The sequence below is a fragment of the Setaria italica genome, chromosome V, assembly GCF_000263155.2.
Source record: "Setaria italica strain Yugu1 chromosome V, Setaria_italica_v2.0, whole genome shotgun sequence".
Lineage (NCBI taxonomy): Eukaryota > Viridiplantae > Streptophyta > Magnoliopsida > Poales > Poaceae > Setaria > Setaria italica.
Window position 1 is genome coordinate 11,097,625 of NC_028454.1, and position 24,635 is coordinate 11,122,259.

At 44.2% G+C, this 24,635-nt stretch overlaps 2 protein-coding genes and 1 long non-coding RNA gene across 3 annotated transcripts; 1 reads left to right on the forward strand and 2 right to left on the reverse strand.

The window, feature by feature from the left end:
• Window positions 1–960: 960 nt before the first annotated feature.
• On the reverse strand, window positions 961–3,554 carry LOC101756659 (probable choline kinase 2). Its single transcript, XM_022827264.1, has 7 exons — window positions 2,665–3,554; window positions 2,447–2,568; window positions 2,168–2,363; window positions 1,795–1,912; window positions 1,655–1,702; window positions 1,418–1,518; window positions 961–1,321 (listed from the first exon to the last, which is right to left on the reverse strand). The coding sequence occupies exons 1-7, from the start codon at window positions 3,061–3,063 to the stop codon at window positions 1,220–1,222; spliced, it is 1,086 nt and encodes a 361-aa protein (XP_022682999.1). The 5' UTR covers window positions 3,064–3,554; the 3' UTR covers window positions 961–1,219.
• A 918-nt stretch (window positions 3,555–4,472) lies between these two features.
• On the reverse strand, window positions 4,473–6,960 carry LOC111257459. Its single transcript, XR_002678004.1, has 2 exons — window positions 6,851–6,960; window positions 4,473–5,962 (listed from the first exon to the last, which is right to left on the reverse strand). It is a non-coding gene; the product is annotated as an uncharacterized LOC111257459 (long non-coding RNA).
• A 6,619-nt stretch (window positions 6,961–13,579) lies between these two features.
• On the forward strand, window positions 13,580–19,449 carry LOC101767737 (probable WRKY transcription factor 12). Its single transcript, XM_004968384.2, has 3 exons — window positions 13,580–14,034; window positions 14,129–14,416; window positions 18,686–19,449. The coding sequence occupies exons 1-3, from the start codon at window positions 13,622–13,624 to the stop codon at window positions 18,858–18,860; spliced, it is 876 nt and encodes a 291-aa protein (XP_004968441.1). The 5' UTR covers window positions 13,580–13,621; the 3' UTR covers window positions 18,861–19,449.
• The last annotated feature ends 5,186 nt before the right edge of the window (window positions 19,450–24,635 follow it).

The window sequence follows — 24,635 nt, forward strand, 5'->3', positions numbered from 1 at the left end:
TGCATAATGCCAGAGCTTTTGGTAAGTCCCCCCTCAGCAGTGCTTAGTGTTCCACCATTCAGTTTTAAATTGTTTGATGTTTTATGATGATGAACTTTTAATGGGACTTTTGGCTTGGCTCGAAATGGACAGTCTAGCTGTGTCTGCCTTCTGGTCTAGTTATGTAATTTAGCTTACACTAAAGAGGATTGTCCCTGCGGCCATCCAACTAACTCACAATTTGGCATGTGTTTTTTATGCAGCCATTCATATGGGATTAAGGGTGCATGGGAATAAAAAAATTCTTAGGTTAAGCAAAAGTTTTGGTAGGAATATGCTCAGAATGAAGGAGAGACATCCAAAATGGCAATGGCATGGATTAATAAACAAAGGGGGCAATCATTAACTAGTGTGTAATCTTGCTTGATTTAGGCCTGTTACTATAACAAAAATTATGGATCAGAATATAGTTTGAGACTCAAACGGTATCATATTTGAAGTGGAGGGGTACAATCAAATGAGCATAAATGTCCCCGCCCGTAGTGTCAACATATCAAGAATAGGAGTGATGGTCGTTGTGAGGGTGTTTTTTTTTCTTAATAAAATGACTTAGTGCATCCGGAGGAGACTAACGATGGCGATAAGGCAGAACTGTGGGCCTTGATGTACAAATGGAGTACTGGAGATGCTCCAATAATTCAATAGATCGATCGGGCGCTTATTGTAGCTATGAATACATCGCTTATTGTAGCTATGAATACATCCCTCCCTACATGTCAATCGTATTGCTTGCATAATCAGTTAATACTCACATCCGTTCCAAATTGCAAGTCAGTTTGGCTTTTTAGTTATATAATTATGAATTTAGATATAGTGTATATCTAGATGCGTAATAATATCTACTTCCTCCATTAATTGTAGGTTGTTTTGACTTTTCTAGGTTCGTAGATAAGAAAAAGTAAAACGATCTACAATTTGGAATGGAGGAAGTAGATATTATTATAAATTTAGATATCGTATATGTCTAGATGCATAATAATATCTATGGAATGAGGGGAGTATGTACCTAGAAAAGCCAAAACTACCTACAACTGAGGGAGCACATTATAACTAAATACTTACAGAACGAACCGAACAATCTGCAGCAAAGAACTGGGAGCAACTAGCCACTAATGATGAACAAAATTCACAGGACTAGTAGCTAGCCAAGAAGCCGTAAAACAAGAAAAAGAATGACTAATCAGTTGGCTCCAAGTATTCTAGGCTTTGTCTGCCAGTACTGATCGAAGCGTTGCCTTGCATACTCCATGTACTCGAAGTCGATATTTTTGTTCACGTGCGCCTGGGTAGAGTAGAGAAACAAAATCAAAAATCTTTGACAGGTTGTTATTCACCGAATAGATATATATGTATTTGGCACTAGTATTAGGGAGCTCACCGAGATTATTCCCCAAAGGCCCCAAAACAGATGGCTTGCAAGTGTGTACTTTGCAATCAACCCTAGTAGGTTTTCAACTTCCTCATCTGATGGCTTTTCACCTGATGAACACATAGATTCTTAAGACAGAATTCTCACAAATCAAAATATATCCCTGCAGCGCAAATGAGCATTCTCAATGAATGCTTCATCAGCGCATTACAAGTGTGCGGCATTCTCAAATTGTTTTGCAATTACCTGAAGAACTAAGGTATGTCTGAACAAATCTTCGCTGCTCCTCAGTGTCTGAAGTAGTGCAGAGTAACAAAAATAAGCAGCGCACATAAGTTAAAGAACAAGGTAATTAATAAACACATATGGTCGTGAGTAAAACTAACCAGGATATTTCGTAAAATCCAACACGTGTGGTGTTGCAGTATGGTAATCCGCAGCCATCTCACAAAAGTGATTAGCAATGTCAAATGCAACAGGGTTAAAGCTGGCATATTCATAGTCCTGCAGGATTTTAGTAATCAATAAAATAGCAGTCAGGTACAGGAAGACATGGCTACCAACCAAGTTGTCCCCATTCCTAGCATTACTTAGCATACCAAATTGTTCATTTCTAGAATTCTTTTCTATTGTACCAGTACCTTACTTACGGGAAATTCGTATTCTACATCTTTTTACCAGTAATAATGCAAATAGGTACCAGCCCACGTTTAAATCAAGAATCAGAACGGCTTGTGAATTCAATTAATCAGAACTTACAATCAAGGTGACTTGTCTGGTCTCTTCATATATCATAATATTCCCATACTGCAGATCATTATGGCAAAATCCCACTGTCTGATCGACCCTGGACAGTGCCTTCTCCAGCACGGCAATCTCATCACCTACCTTATTCAGCTGAAATTGCTTGGACTCTTCCTCAGAACACCTGCCACGAGCCTCCTCAAGCCACCTCCTGATTCATACAACACCAAGCAGATCAGCAATCAGTCACATTTCTCGCCACGGTAAGAGAAAGTAACATCGAAAAATGCATGCCTGAGCCTCTGCCACAATGAGACATTCTTGGGTCCAGGCATGTCGAGATCGTTAAACTCCCTCAGCTTCTTGGCAATCAGGGCAGATATCTCCGGGTCGCGCAGATCCGCCGCAGATAGCGTCTGAGAAAGCAAGAGCGCATGCAACACGAGAATGAGCTATCACCATTACCGATTCACCATCCGAACAGACAAATCAAGGCGGGGACGCGCGCGTACCCTGGCGTTGATGAACTCCTCGACGCGGCCGTTGGCGAACCGGCCGAGGAGGCGGGGCCCCTGGCCGTGGCGCGACATGCACTCGAAGGTGCGGACCTCGTCGGCGCGGTCGAAGAAGACCTCGACGCCCTGGCCGTAAATGCGCACGAGCACCTTGCGCGGGTCGCCCTCGCCGCCGGGCCAGGTGATCCGGAAGACCTCGTTGGTCATGGCGCCCTTGAGCTGGGACACGGTGAGCGCGCCCGGGTCCACGTCGCCGCCCCAGAGCTCGCCGGCGAGGCGGTGCAGGATGCGGCGCGCGTCCTCCGGGATGCGCTCGATGCTGGCGCTCCGCCTCAGCACGGGCGCGGGGGCGGCCGCGGTGGCCTCCCCGCGCGGCGGCGGGTCCACGGCGACCATCGGCGAGCGGAGCAGGACGAGGCGGCGGCGGCGGCGATCTGCGGAGGCGGAGAGGTGAGGCGGGTCGTTTCGGTTTGGGCTCGATGGGGCGGCGAGGGAAACGGGATTTGGGGTCGGGAATGCCGCGGAATCGCGGATCCGAATCGGGATCGGTGGAAAAGGCGGAGGCAGGCAAGGCAGGAAGCTTCCAGCGGGGATGCCTTCGACAGCTCGAGGGGCCACGTCAGGCGCCAGCTATGAATGCGCAGTGGACACGTGTGGGGCAGCTGGAATGAGGGATGCGGCTCTCTAGTTTTCGTGTTTTGTTGTCCGGCTAATCCACAGCAATCACGAATAGCGTGTTTGTTTTTCCAAACAAAAGAAGAAGAATGTACTATTGGAGTCAGCAAGCGGGGAAAAATGCTTCAGGGTGTTTGATCTTTAGTTCGGACTAAAATTCATATCACATTAAATATTCGGATGCTAATTAGGAGAACTGAACATGAGCTAATTATAAAACTAATTACACAGATGGAGGCTAATTCGCGAGACGAATTTATTAAGCCTAATTAATCCATCATTAGTACATGTTTATTGTAGCATCACATTATCAAATTATGAACTAATTAGGCTTAATAGATTCATCTCGCAAATTAGCCTCCATCTGTACAATTGATTTTGTAATTAGTCTATATTTAATACTCTAATTAGCATCTAAATATTCTATGTGACAGAAATTTTAGGAGCTCCCGAAGAAAAAACACCCCCTTTGGCTGATGATGAACAGTAGAAATTGGTACTAGCAAAATTTGTGCTGATCCGGAATGCGATTATGACATCTGCTAAAACGGCTAACCAATAATTCATATAAAACCATTCAATAATTATTGCTGGAAGACTATCCACGGAGCAATCATATCTGAATTCTTATCCACTCGTACACTACTCCGTCGAAAAGCACTAGAGGAGCAAAGGGGAGAGGGAACCACGGGTTCAGTGACGTTACAGCTGCGGCCGAAGGAGGCGGCGGCGACTCCGTCGGCGCCGGCCGGTGGAGGCAGCCGGAGGCGAGGAGGAAGCGCTGACCACCGCGCCTGGGTGACCGGAGCCATCGCCGGCCGGTGTGCCCCGCCGTGAGCTCCCGGCCGCCGGCGGCGATGCAGCTGCGGGTGCTCCGAACTAGCAGCTGAGGCACAGGGCGAAGATGCTGCCGCGTGAATTATGGGGCCGGTGCCTGAGCTTCTCCACCCTATGGCCGCTCGTGAAAGAGTGGTTGGTGGCAGGAACGATCCCGACATCCGGTTTACCAGTGCTTGGACTGGAATCTTTAAAAATGAATCATCTTAAGCTAAGCCTGTAGTGCCAATGTGCCATGCACATGACTACACGAGTCACAGGAATGTCAATGTATCGCTGAACCAAATAGCACATCATAAACTGAAATTTTGAGGATTTCTCGTACGATAAGAGGCTTTAATGTTATCCCAGCAGACTGATCAGAGCATGTCTGCTGGTGGCCTAGTGCAGGACATTCATGCACCAAAGCTCTATCCAAAACTTCTCTTTGACAGGTTTTCCACTTTTTTTCAAGACCTGATCACTGATGATAAGTTCAGAGCATTGCTTGTGCTACCACAAGCAAAACCCGTTGCCAAAAAATGATAGCATCACCATGCATGAAAAGGATGAAATAGAAGTTGGCGTAAGGACCACAGGAAGGTCACAAAGAGGTACAGATATCCCAGGCAGGAGCAAACAACAGAATCTCCGACAAAAAGCAGAATCCTCCTGAAATGGAAGCCTTCTGTCCATAAAACCAACACTAATATCGCTTTCGTCAGGAAAAGATGTATGCATGAGTAACCTGGTATGAAAATTTTGACATGCTTATTTCCATCTGCAACAGAGCCTTCAAAATTTTTGGCATGCTTATTTCCATCTGCAACAGAGCCTTCAAAATTTTTGACATGCTCATTTCCATCTGCAACAGAGCCTTTCAATGGCATCTCCAGGTCTGTTCTGCATTGTTGAAGAGCACTAATGACATGGCTAGGTCACCAATGTTCACATTCCAAAAGGCAACAAAACCTGCTGCAAGAAACATATCTGAAAACTGGAAAGCAACCCATTTTGGACCGGGCCTTATACTATCATGTATACATCCTGAAGGTATGCCACGTACTTCGATTGCATACCCCACTGGTTTAGCTCAAGAACAGCAAACATAACAAACTCCGTTTGCATGGATGGGCCTCACAAATTACAGATTCATTGGGAGTCAACACTAACCCGATCACTGAAGAGACAGAAAAACTTTAGACACTCCCACTAACAGATGCATCATGCTTCATCTACAGGTAAAGAACTAAGGAAACTTTGTGGCGTTTCACTGTCAGTTTCCACTTTTCCACCAGAGTCTATGGAGCACATTTGATATACCAGAACTTCAAGAAGAACGACAGAGTGATGTCATATATTGCTAAAGGATGACACTTCTTCTGAATGAGGTAATAATGACTGAGTGATATTTTCAACTCAGTGGTTGTTGTCAGGAAGGAACTAAACCCGTTTTTTGGACCTGAGTCGCATCCTCCAACACTGAACACTCAGTAGGGCGCCACTCCTTCCACTCCCCATGCAACTCTTTAACATCAGGTGTGGAATTAACTGCATGCTTTTGTGAGAATGACAGAATGCATAAGCTGCGATAGAAACATCAGTAGATACGAAAAGAAAGTCATTAGAACTTAAATCCTCAAGCTGACTAGAAGCACCAGCGCACCACAAGGATATCTCCATGAAATGACTTAACTCTAGAAACAGAAGGAAATGTAGACGTCATGAATACAAATATCTGAGATAGCTCTAGTTGATTCAGCTTATGACAGATTGGCCTCAGCAGTTACCAGGACAAGATCCCCTGGAGAGTAAAACCATAGTTAGAAATAAGAACAGTAATAGAAATAGCTGAAGAACAAAGGCTACAACATGATTGACCGGGAATAATAGGAAGCAATGAAGTTTCACCATGGTCTGAGACTGAGAGCAATCCAAAAACACGCCTTGTAGAGATATAATATGACAAAAGTGCAGCACACAAATAGCTTCAGGACAATAAAAAAAAGAGCTAGAATTTGGAGCCATAAAGGACCCTCAACATTATTAGTAATCAGAAGTCAGAAACTCAGAACAATGTCAAGTGAAATTCCAAGCTGGTGCGGACAGTATTTAGCCTATGAGCAACGGAGCATGAGCAACAGAGCAGATAGGAGCCTACCAAAATACTGGCGCACAAACCAGCCTAAACAAGACAAAGTCTACGATCCCCAGCAAAAACTACTTAGAGCTCCTGGAAATTACTTAATATAACTAAAAAGGTTCGAAATGGGGAGATGAAAAGGTCTGCTATCAACAGGACCTGCACATGAGGAAGACGAACTCCCCGGTTCATACCCAACTCGGTAAAATTAACGCCTAAAATGGAGCAATCTTCTGTAAATACAAGCATACTGGCCAAGAGGAGCCTAATCCTCGAAACTCTGAATCCGCCTCAAATTATCCCAACTCCGCGAGAACTATGCGCGCGCAGTTTTAACTCATACCGCGTACTGTCTACAGCACGAAGAAACGGGCGCGTCGAATGAGCCCAATCCGAGCAGCAAATCGCTACGGCGCATGTCTCGGATCCAGCGCCGACCAAGACCTCAAACTGAGCGAATTGTAGTCCCCCGCCGCGACGAGCAGGCAGCGCGTGGGATCGCGGCTGCGCCCCGAGGGAGGGAGGAATTGGCAGGCAACGAGAGCTCACCTCGGATTCCGATCCAGCTAGCGCTCCCCCGCGACTGGCGGATACGGCCGCGGCGGCGCGCCGGCGGTGAAGGTGGGTCGGTTGGTTGCCGCCCAAATGCTCAGTCATTTGCTCGCGGACGGCAGCGGAATCCTCTGTTTAGCTGGCTTCGGGCCGTGTCGTCACGTGATGCGGGGCTGGGCTGGAGACTGGGCTTTCGATGGCACGGCGTTGCTGGTGGGCTGAGATTTGAAGCCGGCTTTTTTGGGCCTTAACAAGTGGGCTGTGTGTCTGTTCTCGGGAAAAAAAAAGGTGGGGGCGCTGTGCGCGGAATTTTATCCATCTTCCGGAAGATTTACGTGAAATTGCCTTTCAATGTTTGAGATTTATGCTAAGAATGAAGTTCGTCAGATCTACATCAAACCAAACCCTAGCTCCCTCCCCTGCCTACACCCCCCCCGCGTGGGCCCCGCGTGTGCGCCCGTGTGCCGCTGCCAGAGCCGGAGAAGAAGGATCAACTTTTCTTGAAAAAATGTTGGTGCAACTTTTTTTCGAAAAATGTTGGATTCAACTTTTTCTAAAGAAATATTAGGTCAACTTTTTTCGAATAAATGTTAGTTCAAGTTTTTCCTGAATAAATGTTGGTTCAACTTTTTGAAAAAAAATGTTGGTCCAACTTATTTTTTTCAAACTTTTTTGAAAAATATTGGATAATATTTTTTCAGTGGACTATCATCAAATGGGAGGGTTGGGGAAGAAGGTGAGGAAGAAAAAGATAAAATTAAGATGAGCCTTAAAGGGTTGGGAAGTTTCAACTCTTATCTACAAGATAGATGAGCCCTATGATCTAAACGCCTCATGCAAACACTCGTATTTGCTTGGCCCAAGTAAGACACTAAACGGATGGAGGAAAAACGAAACGGAAATGCATTGTGCATGGATGCATGATGCCCGGGATTGGAGATCGTACGTGCATGGTTGGCATGATTGGCGAGATCCGGGCAACCATCATCAGCTCACGTGCTGCTTGCACAGCCATAATCAACTCATAATCGCAGCGGCACTGCAAGTGTGATCGATCGATCCGTGCTCTATGATTACTTGCTCGATCGTACCGCTGGTTATTCTAATTGGAAGTGAGATACGGCTACGATGGCCGTCACATGTTGTCGTGTTAGTATCTTTAATGACTTAAATCAGGTCGCACTTAAGGTTAGGGAGGCTGTCTACATCGTCATAAAATTTCAGCCGTCGGATCGAGCGCCGACGGCCCATATCGTCGAACAGAGGACGCTGATTTTTCAAAAACACCCCGAATTTTGTCGAAAGCGAACCAGCAGTCCAATCGAACTAGTAGTCCAAAGGCCTCACAGAAAATTTTTCGAAAACCCCCCAAACTTTGTCAAAATCCAACCTGCAGGCCGAACAGAGGCCTGACAATCCCAAACTTTGTTGAAATCGAACTAGCAGTCCAAAGGCCTCACAGAAAATTTTTCAAAAAACCCCCAAACTTTGTCAAAATCTAACTAACAGTCTAGATAGAGACAACCCCGATAATCTTTCAAAAAACCCCAAACATCGTCAGAATCGAACCCGCCATCCAAGGCCTCTCACACGAAATTTTTAAAAAACCCCCGTACTTTGTCGGAATACAACCCGTAGTCCACGGGCCTCTCTCACGCAATTTCCTAAGAAAACCCTCTACCTTTAACGAAATCACCTCACTATCCAGCCCACAAATAATATAAATAAAGATGTAGAAAATGATAGAGATGCAAACTGATAATTTATTAACTAATAAATTGACTGCAACTTTGCAAAATAGAAACAAAAACATAGAAAAATGATAGAGATACAAATTGATAATTTCTTAACTAATAAATCGAATGTCACTTTGGCCTATATAATGCACCTAGACACTTTGAAATATAGAAAAATGATAAAAATATAAGTTAGTTTTCGTTGGCTTTGTTACAACCAGAGGTATCCAATAAAAAAGTTAAATCTAGCAAAAAAAAAAACAACAACAAAATACAACATCTCGATATGTGCATGAATTTATTTACAAGATACTTTTCAAAGTTCACTCATTGATATTGCATAAATATTGTGTGCTTCATTTAACCATAAAAATATAAAAATCCAAACCAAATAGATGGAGGGCTATTTCTGCGCGGCAACGTCGTGCACTGTTCTAGTATCTACCAAATTTCGATACACATCCAACTTTGTACTAGCTAGCAAAAAGAGAGAATCCTATAAAAAAAAGGCAAAGAGAGAGAACCACGCATGATGCTATCTACTATGCTGGTGCCAATGCAATACAAATAAACTTTAATTTTTAGCTTCGTTATCTGAGAAGAAAGGCAGAGGCTTTGCACGCTTGTATATGAACTGTTCATCCGTTTCCTTTGTTGTTGCAATTGGAAGGGATCATGATGGCCTTTGCCAGTGCAGGGCTGGAAGACGAGATAGAGCCCCATCATGGCGCCATCTTGCGAGCACTGCGAAAAGGGCATGCATGCCCTCGCTCCCAGTCGCTCGTGTGAGATGGAGATGAGTGCCGGCTCCATCGATGTGCTCTTGATGAAGAGTGCACATGCACTGATGCACATGCCTGCAGCATGCAGCATGGTTATCCACTGCGTGTGCATGCATGCGTTGCCCCCCTCTCTGTCTCCTCTGTTCAATTATTGAGCACTCATCTACACACCCTATTTCTTTTAAAAAAAAAACTACACGCCCTAGGTAGCTAACTGCGACGAAGCTATAGACTACTGTGCATATTCAAGGTACGGTATTGATACTACAAGCTTAGCTAGCTAGGATATTATTAGGAACGCCCGAGTTGCACTAGTAGAGAATTGTCCTTTAGTCCCGGTTGGTATGGTGGAGTCTTTTGTCCCGGTTGCGCGAAATATGCGCATGCGCACTGCGCGGGATTCGAACCCACAACCTCCAGCCTCGCGCGTAGCTTCCTTGCCATCCCACCTACACACCACTCTAACTATATAGGGGATGGTATCCTTTTGTATTAACTTGTGGGGGACCCTTTTATCCCGGTTGGAAACACCAACCGGGATAAAAGACCCCCTTTTATCTCGGTTGGTTTTACAAACCGGGATAAAAGGGTTCAAGGGATGTTTCAGTCACCTCGTTGGGGACCTTTTATCCCGATTTGAAACACCAACCGGGATAAATGACCCCCTTTTATCCCGATTGGTATTACAAACCGGGATAAAAGGCTCTCGACCCTTTTATCCCGGTTGGTGTTACCAACCGGGATAAAAGGGGGGAGTCTTTTATCCCGGTTGGTGTTTCAAACCGGGATAAAAGGCCTCTCAGGGTCTTTTTTCCCACTAGCCTTTACAACCGGGATAAAAGGTTCCGGTTGATGAGCTCACCACCAGTGACCGAGCTTTAGTCCCGGTTGGTGAACCTTTTGTCCCGGGCCAACTTTAAACCGGGACAAAAGGGGGCGCATCGAAAGCCAATTCTCTACTAGTGAAGGGTTGTTAAAAAAAATCTCAAATACTTCATAGTTAATCTACTAGCTCCCACCAATAAGAAATTTTAAGAACATGCCGTTAATTCTCTTGGAATAAACTCATGAAAGTGCTAGCACCAGTGCTGAGTTGAGGGTTCGGTCGAACTTGGGTACATAGGTTCTATGTACCAAAAGGAACATAATCAACCGAGCTCAATTCTATATGTACTCGTTATACTAAAAGTCATCATATTCTTTCGAAAACAAAGAAAGAACATCATATGATATCTGCCATGGTTCAAAAGAATATCGACCAGATGTGTCCAAAAGGCCACGAATAATTTTTAGCTTTGCAAAAAGGGAGCCTTTTGCACACCAGGTCAGCCTTTGCCATCAATTGTGACAAAACTATGGAGCACGAGTACTGGGAGGGCTTTCTGCAGGGAGACGAAAGAATAATTCGGGATCGCGGAGAACGCAGACAACCGATCGGAGCTCGGCCTCCGGTTTCAAAGTTTGCGATCGATCGACCGTGGCCCCACCTACGTGGAACAGATTTGACCTGTCGATCTATCTGGGATACTGGTGTTTCTGGCTTTCTGCGCATACGTCCAAACCCATCACACAGAATTCTAGTACTGAATTGTTTCACTACAATGGCTAATCTAAGTTTTTTTTAGCAAAGGCTAATCTAAGTTGACTAGTAGCAGTCTATTACCATCTACCATTCCATGTGAGACCGGGACGGGCTACGGGAGCCGATTCAAATTTCTTCAAAGAATCTCGATTTGAATCCCAAATCAATCCACAAACCTCTTTTCTAATAATATCAAATCATTTTCGCTATGCAAGAGCTAATGGACCTAGGAATAATGCTAGGGACTAATTTAGAGACTAACGGAAGTAAGAATCCAAACAATTGTCAGAAAAAGAGATTCGAAAACCAACATAAAAGTATGGAAACTCTGCAAAATTCTTCGGAATATTCTGCAACTTCCGAAGAATCCGCACAAACCTTCGGAGAATCCATACCTACGAAGTTTTCCGCAGCTATGGAGTTTTCCAAAAAATTCTTTGGAATTTTCCGCAGCTCCAAAAACAGCCTGCGTGAAGAAGTCGAAAAAAATCCGAAACTCGATCAAACGATCTCCAAAATCATGAAATTTGAACCATAGACTAACAACAACATATACTAAGGCTATTCCCAAAGGCTCACTTCAAAAAGCTCAAGAATTGGTTACCAGATTCAAAGGATTTGGAGAGGGGCACAAAGAGCGCAAGAAAACTCGATGAACTCAAACTTGAAATTGAGTCAAACGGGGTTCAAAACAAATGAAACTCCAGCTGTAGTTTCACATATACATGGTAAATCCTTGTCCAAAAGATCTATCAAGAAGATCAAGACTTCACCATAAACTTTATATGCTTGGCCAAGAACACAAGAAAAAGGGAGTTTTGGGGAAAACCAAATCGAGCCAAATCCGAGAGGGATGGGAAGAAGGAAACACTTCAAAGTTGCTCACAAGGGTCGTAGCAATAAAAGCCTCCAAAAAATCTCACGGATTTTGCAGCCAAACGTGAAGAACAAAAAATCCCCCAAAATACCTCCGGAAATCCCGAAAAAGATAAAACTCAGATCTTGATATGGAGAAGCAATTGATCACGAAATTGATTCTTGGATTACTCCACCATGTTCGGTTACAAGTCACTCCTAAGCACAATCAAAGCTAGGATGGCAAAAAGATCAACACAAAGATCCACTCCTCTCTCCCCCTCTCTCACACCCAAAGGCTCTCACAAACAAATGAGAAGCCCACAACCAAAGGGCGATATGTCTGCCTCAACAGCCACTCCTCATATATATATAGGCATTTTGGAAAATATCCAAAATGCCCTTACATGAAGCATACAACCCAAATACCCCCAGGGGTAAAATCATCCAACTTTTTCCTCGTACATCGGACGGACCCGACACCTTCATGACTTAGCTTCGCCTCGATGCAAGCTTTGCGATGGTGCCACACATCCTCCGACTCGACACCGTCTAGCCGCACCGGACTCGTCCCCCGGTTTTGAGGCCAAACCGGTCAAACCCTCTTGCACACCCCACAGGCGTGACTCATCCCCGGTTTTGAGGCCAAACTGGTCAAACCCTCTCACACGCCCTGCAAGGCGTGATTCAACCCCAGTTTTGAGGTCAAATCGGTCAAACCCTCTTGCATGCCGCACACAATGTGACTCACCGATGTTGACGCATGTCCGGCCTCCGCCAAGCCTTCGACGCCTCCAAGTCTTTCGCTCCCGGCTCCTCGACCACCTACTCAACTCGCCTCCATCCTGCTTGACTCGACCAATGCCGTCTCCATCCTGTTCGTGTACTCTTGCTCTTCCATGCACGATGTGGATTGCCTATGACTCCACCCGGACTCCTCGGGTCCTTCGGTCCAAGCCTACTTGTGTCCACCCTTCACAGCCCTAGTACATCGGCATAAACTTTTCGCTTGACCTTCACCTCATGCCGTCGACCGCCATGTCGCATGCTACATCTGCACATCACAAGCCAAGAGACACAACACACAACATATGGTTTAGACAAACACCATAACACAACGCACACAATACAACACATTCGGTTAGTCGTTAGCATAATCATGCACATATGAAATATGGACTCACCTCAAAGCATCTAGTCAATCACTCATCACAAATAGAGCAAGGTACATCTCAACTTGATCTCTCACCATGTATATATTGCAAAGTAATAAATAAATAAATAAATAAATACTATATTTATCTTCAAAACACCCATGAACACATGCACGCACGCCCTATCCTTGTAAGCACTGTGAACGGACTGAACCGGCGGAACTTGAAGAACATGCACATCGTCTAAAATATGCTCGATATAATCAATCACATTAGAAAAATAACAACTAAGAAAATCTAAATATTTGCCAAAAAAAATAAAATCTAGAGCAATTTATCACACTTAAGCAAAACTAATACTACAAAATAATAATCAAACCATGAAATAGCTTTTTTTGTTGTAAACTGAACGAACATGAGTGGCATCATGAATATTCGCCGGACGTGACCGTGATGGCAGTGGCACTGTGCTCTGAATCCCAATTCCATCCTCTACGGCCAGATCGACAAGATGGCGGCACTGCTCATAGGTCCAGCCATGTCACTCTTTACTCTCCACGGACGCGCCACCGCTTTCGCCAAACAATTTTGTCCCCAACTCCCTACACCCAGCAGTATATCACACGCCGGCCACGAATCCACGATCGATCCCCGCTCACATGCACTTTGCTCCTACTTGGGAAAGCAAAGCTAGAGAGAGGAACAAAGTAGAAAGGGAAGCTGAGAGAGAGATGTTCCCGTCGCCAGGGAGGGCGGTGATGGCGCTGGGCCACGGCCAGCACAGCTCGTCCACCGCCGGTGACGCCATGGCGGCGGCGGCGGCGGCAGCTTCCTCCACCCCCACCATAACCTTCTCCTTCCAGCCCTCTCCTCCGCCAACGAGCTCCCTCGCCCACCATGGCGTTCTAGGTTACAGCTCGCTTCTCCTAGACCACCCAACCACCGCCACCACCTCGTCTTCCTCCTCGCACGCGCCTTCGTCCACCATCCCTCCCCCCACCCTCCACCACCTCCATGCAGCGCACGTTTCCCCTCCAACGAGGTCATCGCCTCCTCCTCCTCCACACCCATGGTAAGATCAGATCTCTCTCCCTCTCCCTCTCTCCCCCAAAGAAAAGTTCCTTGTGTGTATGGCGCGTGACGGCGTTGTCGCTCTCTCTCTACAGGTCGACCTGTGATGAAGGGCATGACCAAGGTCAGGGCAGGCATCGGGGGAAGGGCGCTGCGGCGGTGAGCGAGGGGTTGGCTGCCGGCGGTCACAACGGCGCGGCGGCGGCGCTGGGGGTGGGCGCGGTGAGGATGAAGAAGGCGGGCGGTGGCGGAGGGAAGGCGCGGCGGAAGGTGCGGGAGCCGCGGTTCTGCTTCAAGACGATGAGCGACGTCGACGTGCTCGACGACGGCTACAAGTGGCGCAAGTACGGCCAGAAGGTCGTCAAGAACACGCAGCACCCCAGGTACAGCATATACCACCAGTCACCGGCTGCTTCTTCATTTGCATCTGCACATACGCATGCATGTTCAGCTAGCTGTGCACGGACGTCGATGCACTTGCACATTTGCTCCCAATTCTCATCATCAGTTCCATAGCATGCCATGGCTGAATGATCACATATATACTGTATATAGATCGATCAGGGCCTTTAATTTGGTTCCATGATATACATCGTTTTTGTTGCAAAGTTAATTTAAGATTTTGGGGATATTTTGCGACGAGTGGTGGGTTTCAGTAAGGCGAGGGAAATTTGATGTTCAGTTTAGAGATCAACTCAAAACTTAAGTAATTATATGATCGATCATTATCCAGCAGAATATGTGGCTATGCATATAGTATGGATTTAATTAGTTAATCAATTAATTTATTCCTAGCTATGCAGGCTAATCTTTTAGGATAATTGTTTTTGTTAACTACATTACACCCACCAGGGGCTTAACTTCTGATTTCAGATTCTTTGTCCAACAGACAATAGGTCAAGATTATATAGATTTTTATGCGTTTCAAATGGATTAAATTTTCCTTCTAAGTTGAATCCAAATAATATAAGCAACTGCTGCTGCCTTATTTAGTGCACCTCAACAACATATCATCAGCTAAATAAACAATAAACAAATGGGAATAAAAAATCCAGGATATTCACTTTGTTAATCCATGAAAAGAAATAAGAGAAAGTTCTACACTGTTTACAGTAGATTATATAGTTACATCAAAAGAGAGCGCCCATAAAATACAATCAAAATGCAATAGTATAAACTATACTATCTGCTGTTTCTCTAGACTAGGGGATTGGCTTGCTCATATTAACTTAAACGTGGATCTTACCTTAATTATCATGTTTGTTCTGCTTAAGGGTACTGTTAAGAAGATTAATTTCATCTATGTCGTGGTCAACAAAAACATACCTCCTTTATGTCTTTTCAACTTTGATAAAATTGCATTGATCTTACACTCACCATTTTCAGTTCATAAAGGACAATGTGACAAGCCATTTAATTTTGGGCCAATGACCCTATTTTTCCACAAAGTATATCTTTATAAGCTTTACTGGAAACTGATAATTTTTTATGTGCCAAAAACTTTCACGATAGAAACCCAAACGACTAGACATTTCGCAGCAGAGAGATATACATTTCAAATATGTTACTGAAGCTAGACCATTGTCTAGTTACTTTGATCATATGCATCAAATATACAGCAAATGTTTCATAACTAAGGAAGAATAATATTAATTGGAGTACAGCTACCATTTTAATACTTATTGTTAAACAAAAATTGAGATCACAATTGTGATTAACTATGGCAACACATATTTTTAAAACAACCGCTTAATATATTTAGTACGTTTAGTCTTCTTTACAGTATTTTTATTCTTTCTATACATCTTGCTATTATCATTTTCTGAAAGGAAATCATAGGTTCTTTTATATATGAATGATGATAAATATAGTGTGCATCAAAATTTTGTCTTATTTTTTGAAGATACAAACTTTTACATTAGACAAATCATTATCCATATTGACCATACTTCCTGCTTCTTCCTACATTAAGAACCAGTCAAGTTGATTGTAAGTGACTATCCGAACGAACATTACATAGAAAACTAAAATACATTTCAATGTAACAAAATTAATTTGTCTTCTATACTCCCCCTGTCCCCCCAAAAAACAATTCATCATAGGAATTCTAGGACAAACTAGCAAATATGTGAAACGATGGCTTGCTCCTATTTACTAGCTATATTTGGCGCCAATTGACTGCCACATACACATGCACATGCACATACTAAATGGGAATTGTGGGACAAGTTTTGAATCACTGGATGATTTTTTTTTTGGAGATGGAGGGAATATATATAGTTAATAACCAATTGTACTAACTATTACTCCAGTCTAATTATGATCTTGCTATGCATAGTTCAAGGTTTTATTCAAAGAAAGCCAAAAAAATAAAAAAGAGAAGAAATAAAATGCTGAAACCTTCCCACAGAAAACTCACTTTTGTAAATAGTTCATGCACTTCTGCAAGCAGTAAACCGGATAGCATTCTCACAAACCTTTCCACAATCCTACAGTTGCTTTTTTCTAAAGTGCTAGTCATTGGATCTGAAAAGGAAAAAGTGTTTGCAAAGCTGGTCCTAAGATGACTTTGCTGTGTCCCTGGTCCCCCTCTTGTCTATACCACCTAACTAAACTTGATCCCTGATACTGTGTAGTTTCTCATTAAGGATAAGCTATTTTGCTTCCAGAAAAAGGTAACTTGTCGCGAGAATACCATTCTTAGATCACTTAAAAATTGTTTCTTTTCGTTTAGTGTATATTAAATATGGTATTTTCGTGATAGATGGTATTTAATTTGCTGTTATTAGAACATATCTCATAATACGCTAAGCTTAAGGATCAATTAATCCATTTTCATGTGGGTCCTGTATATTGGCTATTGCGCCTCTGTGCAAGTAGAGAATGACGTGCATCCTAACAAGTAGTAGTAGTAGGTTGAATACTCATTGCAGCATCTAATAGTTCCACTAACGTCCACTCATCCCATGTGTACTAGCGTAAGCAACAACGATCGCAACAAATTAAAAGTATTAAAAATACCGATATTTACCAAATAGAAGTCCTATAATTTTACACAAACAAATATTGATGCAATTCTTCTAAAAATTCACTTGCTTAGCCTTAGATACGGAGTTAGTCAAGGACTATCTAAAAATGACGACATGACACGATCTATATCTTCTCCCTGCCCAGATCAAATCATCAAACCACCAGACGTACCTAGAAGCGTGTGTGTGTGTGTGGGTGTGAATCCTATGTATCTATGGATCTCTGAATGGCTATCATGGCAGGCAATGCCAAGCATTGACCCACACGCTGCACCAGACATGAGCCCAGCATCCAGTCCAATCCGATTAGCCATTTGCAATGATGGCACTCAAAAACACCTCCTTCCCTCTGGTGTCTGAATCACACCATCCCATGGCCTTTTCCAATCAGTTGGCAAATCTCGGCAATCATCTATCTTCTTTCCTCTTTTTTACTTTGAAAAAAAAAAGAGAGTTTACCCAAGGTACAAAGCAAGTGAAAGGGGGAACGCGATGACACTGAGATCCGCGTCAGATGAACTATAAGCATAAATTGGTGGGTTATAAGGCTGTTGTCTTTTGTATTATCGTCGATTCAGTAGAGGAATAGTTTGGCATTGACTTAATATATAACCTAGCTGTAGACATACCTGTACACTATAAAAGAGTTAGGTTAATGGGATTGAAAACCCTATTACTTTTACACAAGAAAGTTATTACAATCTTTAACTTTTTCCCCCATGGGATATCTGCTTTGAACTGGCTGGCCTTGGGCGGGGAGAATCTTTACTGTTTGGTAAAGGGCAGGATGATGATGAAAAGGTGGATTTGAGCTTTGCAAAGGGCCAAGTTTTTTTGTTCTTGTAATTATTACCGCATCTTTATCAATCTATGGCCCTTAGGCTGAGTGAAATGATGCTACCTGGGTAGCCTGGAATATTATTATTATCTCTCTGCATTTTCATTGTCTATGTGTCAGGCCATGATTGAGATTTCCAATCGGTGTACTTTAACGACCAGGGACAAAGCAGTACGTACTACCTATGTATAATTAATCAGTTATATAGAATTATATGTTTGTCAAAAGTAAGTGATCAAAAATTAGCAGTACTTCTAGCTAGTTGTAGACTTGTAGATCGAGTTGTAGCAGTGAACAAATTAACAGGAGTCTACCAACTGCACCAGATAGTCTACTGTCACTGTGCCGTGCATGTGTCCGTGTCTAACACTCTATACATGACAAAGTTAACAGTGCTCAAAGCAAGCCATGTGAGCTTCTTTCAACCATGGTTAGATTAGGTGTACTAGTTAGTGACACTTTTAAGCTTAACTTTATCGTCATAATTAACCTATATATATATCCGAGGAAGTTTCAAATATTGAAAAATGATCAAAAGGGTGGCAAGAGATTTCTCGAAAATCGTGGTGACAAAATCAACTGACGAGGTAATTGACCTAACCAAGCTATAGCTGGGGGTGACAAGCAGGGTCTCATCATTAGCGGAAAAACGAAAGATCAACCAAATTAATCCAGTTGATCTATCCAAATAATATATAACCGATTTGCATCCATTTTACTAGAGTACATGTAGAACAGAATAAGAGATAACCTGAATAGTGGCAATAATATATTGTATGATGCAGGAGCTACTACCGCTGCACGCAGGACAACTGCCGGGTGAAGAAGCGAGTGGAGCGGCTGGCGGAGGATCCCCGCATGGTGATCACCACCTACGAGGGCCGCCACGTCCACTCACCATCCCGCGACGAAGACGACGACGCCGCGCGCGCAAACGCCGAGATGAGCTTCATCTGGTAGTGGTAGCTAGTAGCTTCCATTGCCGGCCTAGAGCAAGCAGCAGCTAGCTGAGATCAGGCGTCTCCGGCACAGGGGGGGACACACCGCGCCGTCGTCGCTTGTGGCCGGTCAAGTTTCATCAGCTAGCTGGATCCTGAACCCGTCCATCAAATTCGTGTCTATGCATGGCAATATCGATCTTTACGTCATGTCGGCGCTGGTAAATTGCATGCGTTGTGTGAATTACTCCTACTGTTGTAGTTAATTAGCGCATCCAGGTTATGAACTGATGGTAATATATAGTAGAAACGTACTATAGAATTAGCAATATTTACTGCCCTTCTTCGTGATACTAGCTAGCTTGCTGCTTTAGATTTTAAAAAAAAGTTAAGTTGGTGTTGATGGTGCTACTGTGCTAGGCTCTTCCACCTCCACTTAATAAGGTCATCTGCCGTAGATGGGTATATGAGCAACTTGTGGAATCTTCGGCGGAGGATGCATGGGACCATATAATGATGTGTATGCATGTATGATGTGTGATGATCTGTTTTTTTTCTCTCGCTTTCCTTGCTATGTGCATATACCAAATTAAATTTTAAAAATTTCACGATTGATTAGTTTGTGCATTAAGAATATTTTTTTGCTGTTATATATACAATGAGATCGATCGGTCAAGGTGCATGAATTTCATGGCTTTTCTTCCGTTTATTTAACTAGCTAGAACACCAACTCTCTGCGTTGCGCGCGCGGCGCGCGCGCGCGTGCTTCGAGTGCCTTGCATTTGTACTCACCACGTTTTCTTTTTCTTTTTTCATTTGCCCCAACTCTGGTTCTGAGGTTTAAAAATTACACGAACAAACTTGCTAGTTTTGTGGCTCCGTGCTCCGAAGGCCATGGCGGTAGGGCCCGGTTGCATGTACGGGGCGTTCGGACTACTAGTTCGATTAGTCCATAGGATGATACGTACTACTCTGATCATGCAGCTTCATGATCTACATACAAACATATAAAGTTGAGTCTATTGTTATGTCATTCATTAACTTACATGATTCTTAAAACATTTATCAAATCCTTCTTCCATATTTTTATCCTTCTTTCTCCAACACTTTTCCGTACATGCTACATCATATAGTTTTAATATTCATAGCTACCCGTATCTTTCGGTGCTGTGTTATATTAACACTACTATAATAAGTAAACTAATATTTCATCTTTGCATTTTAGATGCGACAAATGGAAACTATGCGGGCCGAACCTGTTGCTGATGGGCAGCCACCATTGCCTAGTACTGATGTGGTTTCCAAGTTCCTCTCGCAGAACAGCTCCAACACCACATTCTTGAAGAATGCTCGTATACCTACAAGCTCCTCCAAGTCTCAGTCAGCTGGTGAAGAAGCGATTCGTCGAGAACTTGCTTCTGAAAAATAAGAAACAAGGTTCAACTGTTCTCGATCAACAAGTGTGCCATACATACATCTATGGGCCTACCAGAAGGTTTGGATAGTCCTAAATATGGGGCTGGACACCGAGATGCATCTAACATGGAGACCATAGTGCAAGACGGTGTAGTCTATATGGAAAGAGAGGAACTAGTATTCTTGTACTCATTTTTAATAAGAGTAAAACTCCTCTAGTCATATCCAACTAGTATTCTTGTAATCAACCGACCTGTTACCCTGCCTCAGGCAATATAAGGTGAGGCAGGGACCCCCTCTAAAGAAATTCAATCCAACCAACACACTAGACGTAGGGTATTACACAATCTAGCGGCCCGAACATGTCTAAATCGTGCGTATGCATTTACCTTTGAGTTCTTGATCTCAATGAGCCCCACTAACCAAAACACTACCTCGGCCACCCCCAGTAGGTTGTCGGGTCTAAACACCGACAAAGTGAAAGAACTAAAGAAGAAGATTGAAGTAGCAGAGGAAGCGTTGGCGAGAACTCAAAGATAGTACGAGGAGCTCAAGAAGCAACAGGATGAGAGCAATGTCATCCTTATGAAGATCTTGAACCTAAACACCCCTGGTACCTCTTCTCAGCCCTAATCCTATGTGTGTGGAACTGTTGTCAGCACTACTTGGTATTCCGTCGTGATCTCTGGTGCTTGTGTTATGAACTTATGTGGCTCTGAACTGTCAGTTAACTAATGGTGGTGCCATGAACTGGTTGTAACTTAATTGTGGTGAACTTTCTATGAATTCTGCTGTATCATTTGGTGTTCTGTGATGAAATGGTTCTGACATACATGATATGGACACGTGTAACATCAAAAAATGGACGCATGGTCCAATAAGAAACTGTCACGTGTACTAATGGGAAACTAACATGTGGACCAAACATAAAAGAACATGTGTCATAAATTGAAATGGAATCGTGGACAGATGAGAAATTAACATGTGGACCAATAAGAAAAAGACATATGGACCTCTAAAAAATAACACGCGGAGCAGCCGTGAAATGACACGTGGAACACTATGGACTTGACATGTGGAACCGTAGGAAAAAGACACGTAGACCAATAGGAAAATGACATGTGGATAAACATGGAAAGGACACGTGGACAAACTGGGAAATGACACATGGACAAACGGGAAAATGACACGTGGACAAACGGAAAATCAACACGTGGACACGTAACAAAGTGACACATGGACCGATTGAAAAGATGACATGTGTCCATACGGGACGACGACATGTGGGTGAATAGAATCATTACACATGGCCCTATGCTATCTAGCCATGTGGCTGTCCTCTTTGCGACACGTGCTGAATTACACGGCACATGCCAGCATGGACGATGCCACATCATGTGTCAGCGTGTCTGGGCCACGTCACGTGCCAGCGTGGATGGCACCACGTCACCTGCCAGCGTGGGCAGGGACACATGGATCCGAAGTTCTGTGATGTTTTTGCGACGCATCATAGAACGGAAAATGGTTCCGTGATGAAAGTTTTTTCATCACATGATGTTTTTGGCCAGTTCATCACGAAAATACAAACTTGACGCTCTGTTTTTGATGGATTGAAATTCGTCACAAAACTTTCTTTGTGACGAATTTACCCTTCACAGTACGAAAACCGTTCGTCACCGAAACTACGATTTCCACTAGTGAACTTAGTTTTGTGGCTCTGTGCTCCGAAGGCCATGGCGGTAGGGCCCGGTTGAATATATGGGGTGTTCTGGCGGCGGTGTGGGACTACTAGTTCGATTTAGGCCGTAGGATGATACATACTACTCCGATCATGCAGCTTGGGATTTGGTGAGACAGTGTAATTAAAGCTGGTGGCCACTTCCGGTATTACCCATGCATGCAGCACGAAGTCGATCATGAAAGCTTGAAAGGGTTGGTTCCTATGCTGGGAAGATATATATGAAATCATTTCCGATTGGTGTGTTCTCTGGAGAAGAATTATATGGCCCATGCATATGAACAACTTTCGCAGAAATCGATCAGTGTTCTCGACCATGAAGCATATGTTTAGAAGAGGGAAATGCATTTGCATTTCACCGGCCTGTTTACTTTTTCTATCATCGGAATGGCGTTCAACTTCCAACGCGTCCCTTCATGTGCAGCGAATGAAGAACAAGGGTATATGTTCATGTTCATCTATCAGGACCCCTATTCCGAGGGTCTGGGGGTCCTGCGGCGAGAGGCGTGTGGAATTTTGCAAAAAAGTTCTTCAGTTCTCCGCTAATCGACTTCGGGTCTAGGGAGGCCTCTCGCCAACAGTAACCATGTTCTATTTATTTGCAGCATACTCCCTAAGCTCCAAAATATTTTAACACTAAGAAGAGAACAACAGTAACCACATTCTATTTATTTGCGGCATGCTCCCTAAGCTCCAAAATATTTTAACACTAAGAAGAGAAAATTCCGATTTCGCGTCATTTTTGAAAAAAACTGTCCGCCGTTCATTTTCCAAAGAACCCCGCCGCAATCGCGCTGCGACACACGCTTCGCCCCGAGCCGCTGCGCCCTCCCAATTCTCTCCGCATCCTCCCCTCTCTCTCATCCTCCCGCCCTCCCCGACGACCGATGCCTCCGACGCTGCGCTCGTGCTGCTCTTTGCAGTTGCCGTATTCCCGTACCTCTCCTCTCCTTCCACTCTTCGGCCACTCCCGGTGCCGCGCCGCTCCACAGCATCCTCCCACTCTCTGAGTCTCCTCGCCGCTAGGCGATTAGGGTTTGGGGTGCCTCGTCAGCGTCACCCATTCCCGCCAGCGGCCCTGCACCTCCCACCCCTTCGTGCGGGCTCGCAGTGGCCCCGCACCTTCGGTCCTCGCTCCCCGCTTGCGCGGTCTGCATCGAGCCAAGGCGCTCTTCTGCCTGCAGCTTGGAGCACTCTCCACAAGCGGCCTAGAGCTCGCCCTCCTCGAGCCAGTGCCACTCGTGCAGTAAATCTATGCCGGCTCTATGGAAGGACGGCCACAGCAAGACGGGAGCGGCACGGTAACACACTCCAGGTCCATGCAGCCACCTCCGTATGCCTCTAGGCCCCTGAAAGGTGAGGCCTATGACCTACGTTCCTCCCTCATCCTTACATCTATGCGTGCATGTAGATTATATTCTGAAAAAACGAAATGGAAAATGGATTGGTTACATCAATCTATAAGTGTTCATGTATATTTGTCATTCCTGGAACCTACTATGTGTTGCTTCCTCAGATCTTAGTCCCTGTTAAGCCTTTTTATAGCAGTTTCAAAACCATGTACCTATATTCTATATTGCCATACATGTGCTGTTGCAGTACAGAATCTAGCTAGCATAGCCTTTCTTTCATTCTCTTGCATCCTGTAAACTTCCTTTTGTCGCTGGTTGACAGTATGCTTTGTTGCTGCTGCTTGCTCAGACGCAACGATTGTGCTCCGTGCTCTTCTGTTGCCTTCTCGATTGTGGTATGCATTCTGAATTTCTGAGACAAATTTCCTATTTGTAGTGTTCTTGGTCGTATCTCTGAGTCGTTGCTTCCATTTTGTACAGGTTTGATGTTGCCTTGTTAGTTCCACAGGCATCACCAGTTCTGGAGCTGCGGCATATTATCATCAATGCTAGCCACTATAAAGGTCAGCTCTATTTTCTTTTCTCATGTCGTGACATGGTTTTATCTTAATGAAATTATCACTCTGATTTTCGGATGATGCTAAAGATAGATACCTTATTGTGAGTGGAACCACAGATGGTAGCATTACTTTCTGGAACCTGAAGAGATCGTTCATGGCTTCATGCAACTAATATCTGAGACACAACCACACAGGAGTATTGATTGTCAAATGCGTCCCAGGCTAGGAAAAGGGAGCCAAGGCGGTCGTCGCTGATGGAGATCACTGGAAAACCATTCTTTGAAGAAGAGAGATGGAGATACATCACTGCCTGATCGGAGCAACCCGAGTACCCCATATGCTACTGAAAATTCATCTGAAACTCCTGGTGTGGAAAATGCTCACAACGCAGTGCATGAAGGAAGTGATGGCTCAAATTCTGAGATACCTTCAAGTACCCAATCATGTGACGTACCTGAATTGAGGCTAATACTATTATTATCCAGTGTCCACCAGTCAGGCGTTAATTGTCTCCACATATCATCCTCAACAAATAACAAGTCATACTGCATCATAAGTGGTGGGGATGATCAGGCTGTCCAGTGCTTCAGCTTCACAGTAGGATCTCTAGAGGACTGCTCAACTACCACAGCTAGGCTAAACTCGCATGACAATGGTACACTTAAAATTTTATATCAACATAACGTCCCATCAGCTCATAGTGCAGCAATTAAAGGTTTGTCACCATTCGA

Bases quoted from the DNA above. Each gene is read 5' to 3' on its own strand.
- LOC101756659 (XM_022827264.1), bottom strand. From the start codon at position 3,063: ATGGTCGCCGTGGACCCGCCGCCGCGCGGGGAGGCCACCGCGGCCGCC. The intron at 2,569-2,664 runs GTACGCGCGCGT...TTGCTTTCTCAG, and splicing joins AGGAGTTCATCAACGCCAGG to ACGCTATCTGCGGCGGATCT. The intron at 1,322-1,417 runs GTGAGCTCCCTA...TACTCTACCCAG, and splicing joins GCCTTTGGGGAATAATCTCG to GCGCACGTGAACAAAAATAT.
- LOC101767737 (XM_004968384.2), top strand. From the start codon at position 13,622: ATGCACTTTGCTCCTACTTGGGAAAGCAAAGCTAGAGAGAGGAACAAA. The intron at 14,035-14,128 runs GTAAGATCAGAT...CTCTCTCTACAG, and splicing joins CCTCCTCCTCCACACCCATG to GTCGACCTGTGATGAAGGGC. The intron at 14,417-18,685 runs GTACAGCATATA...TGTATGATGCAG, and splicing joins AAGAACACGCAGCACCCCAG to GAGCTACTACCGCTGCACGC.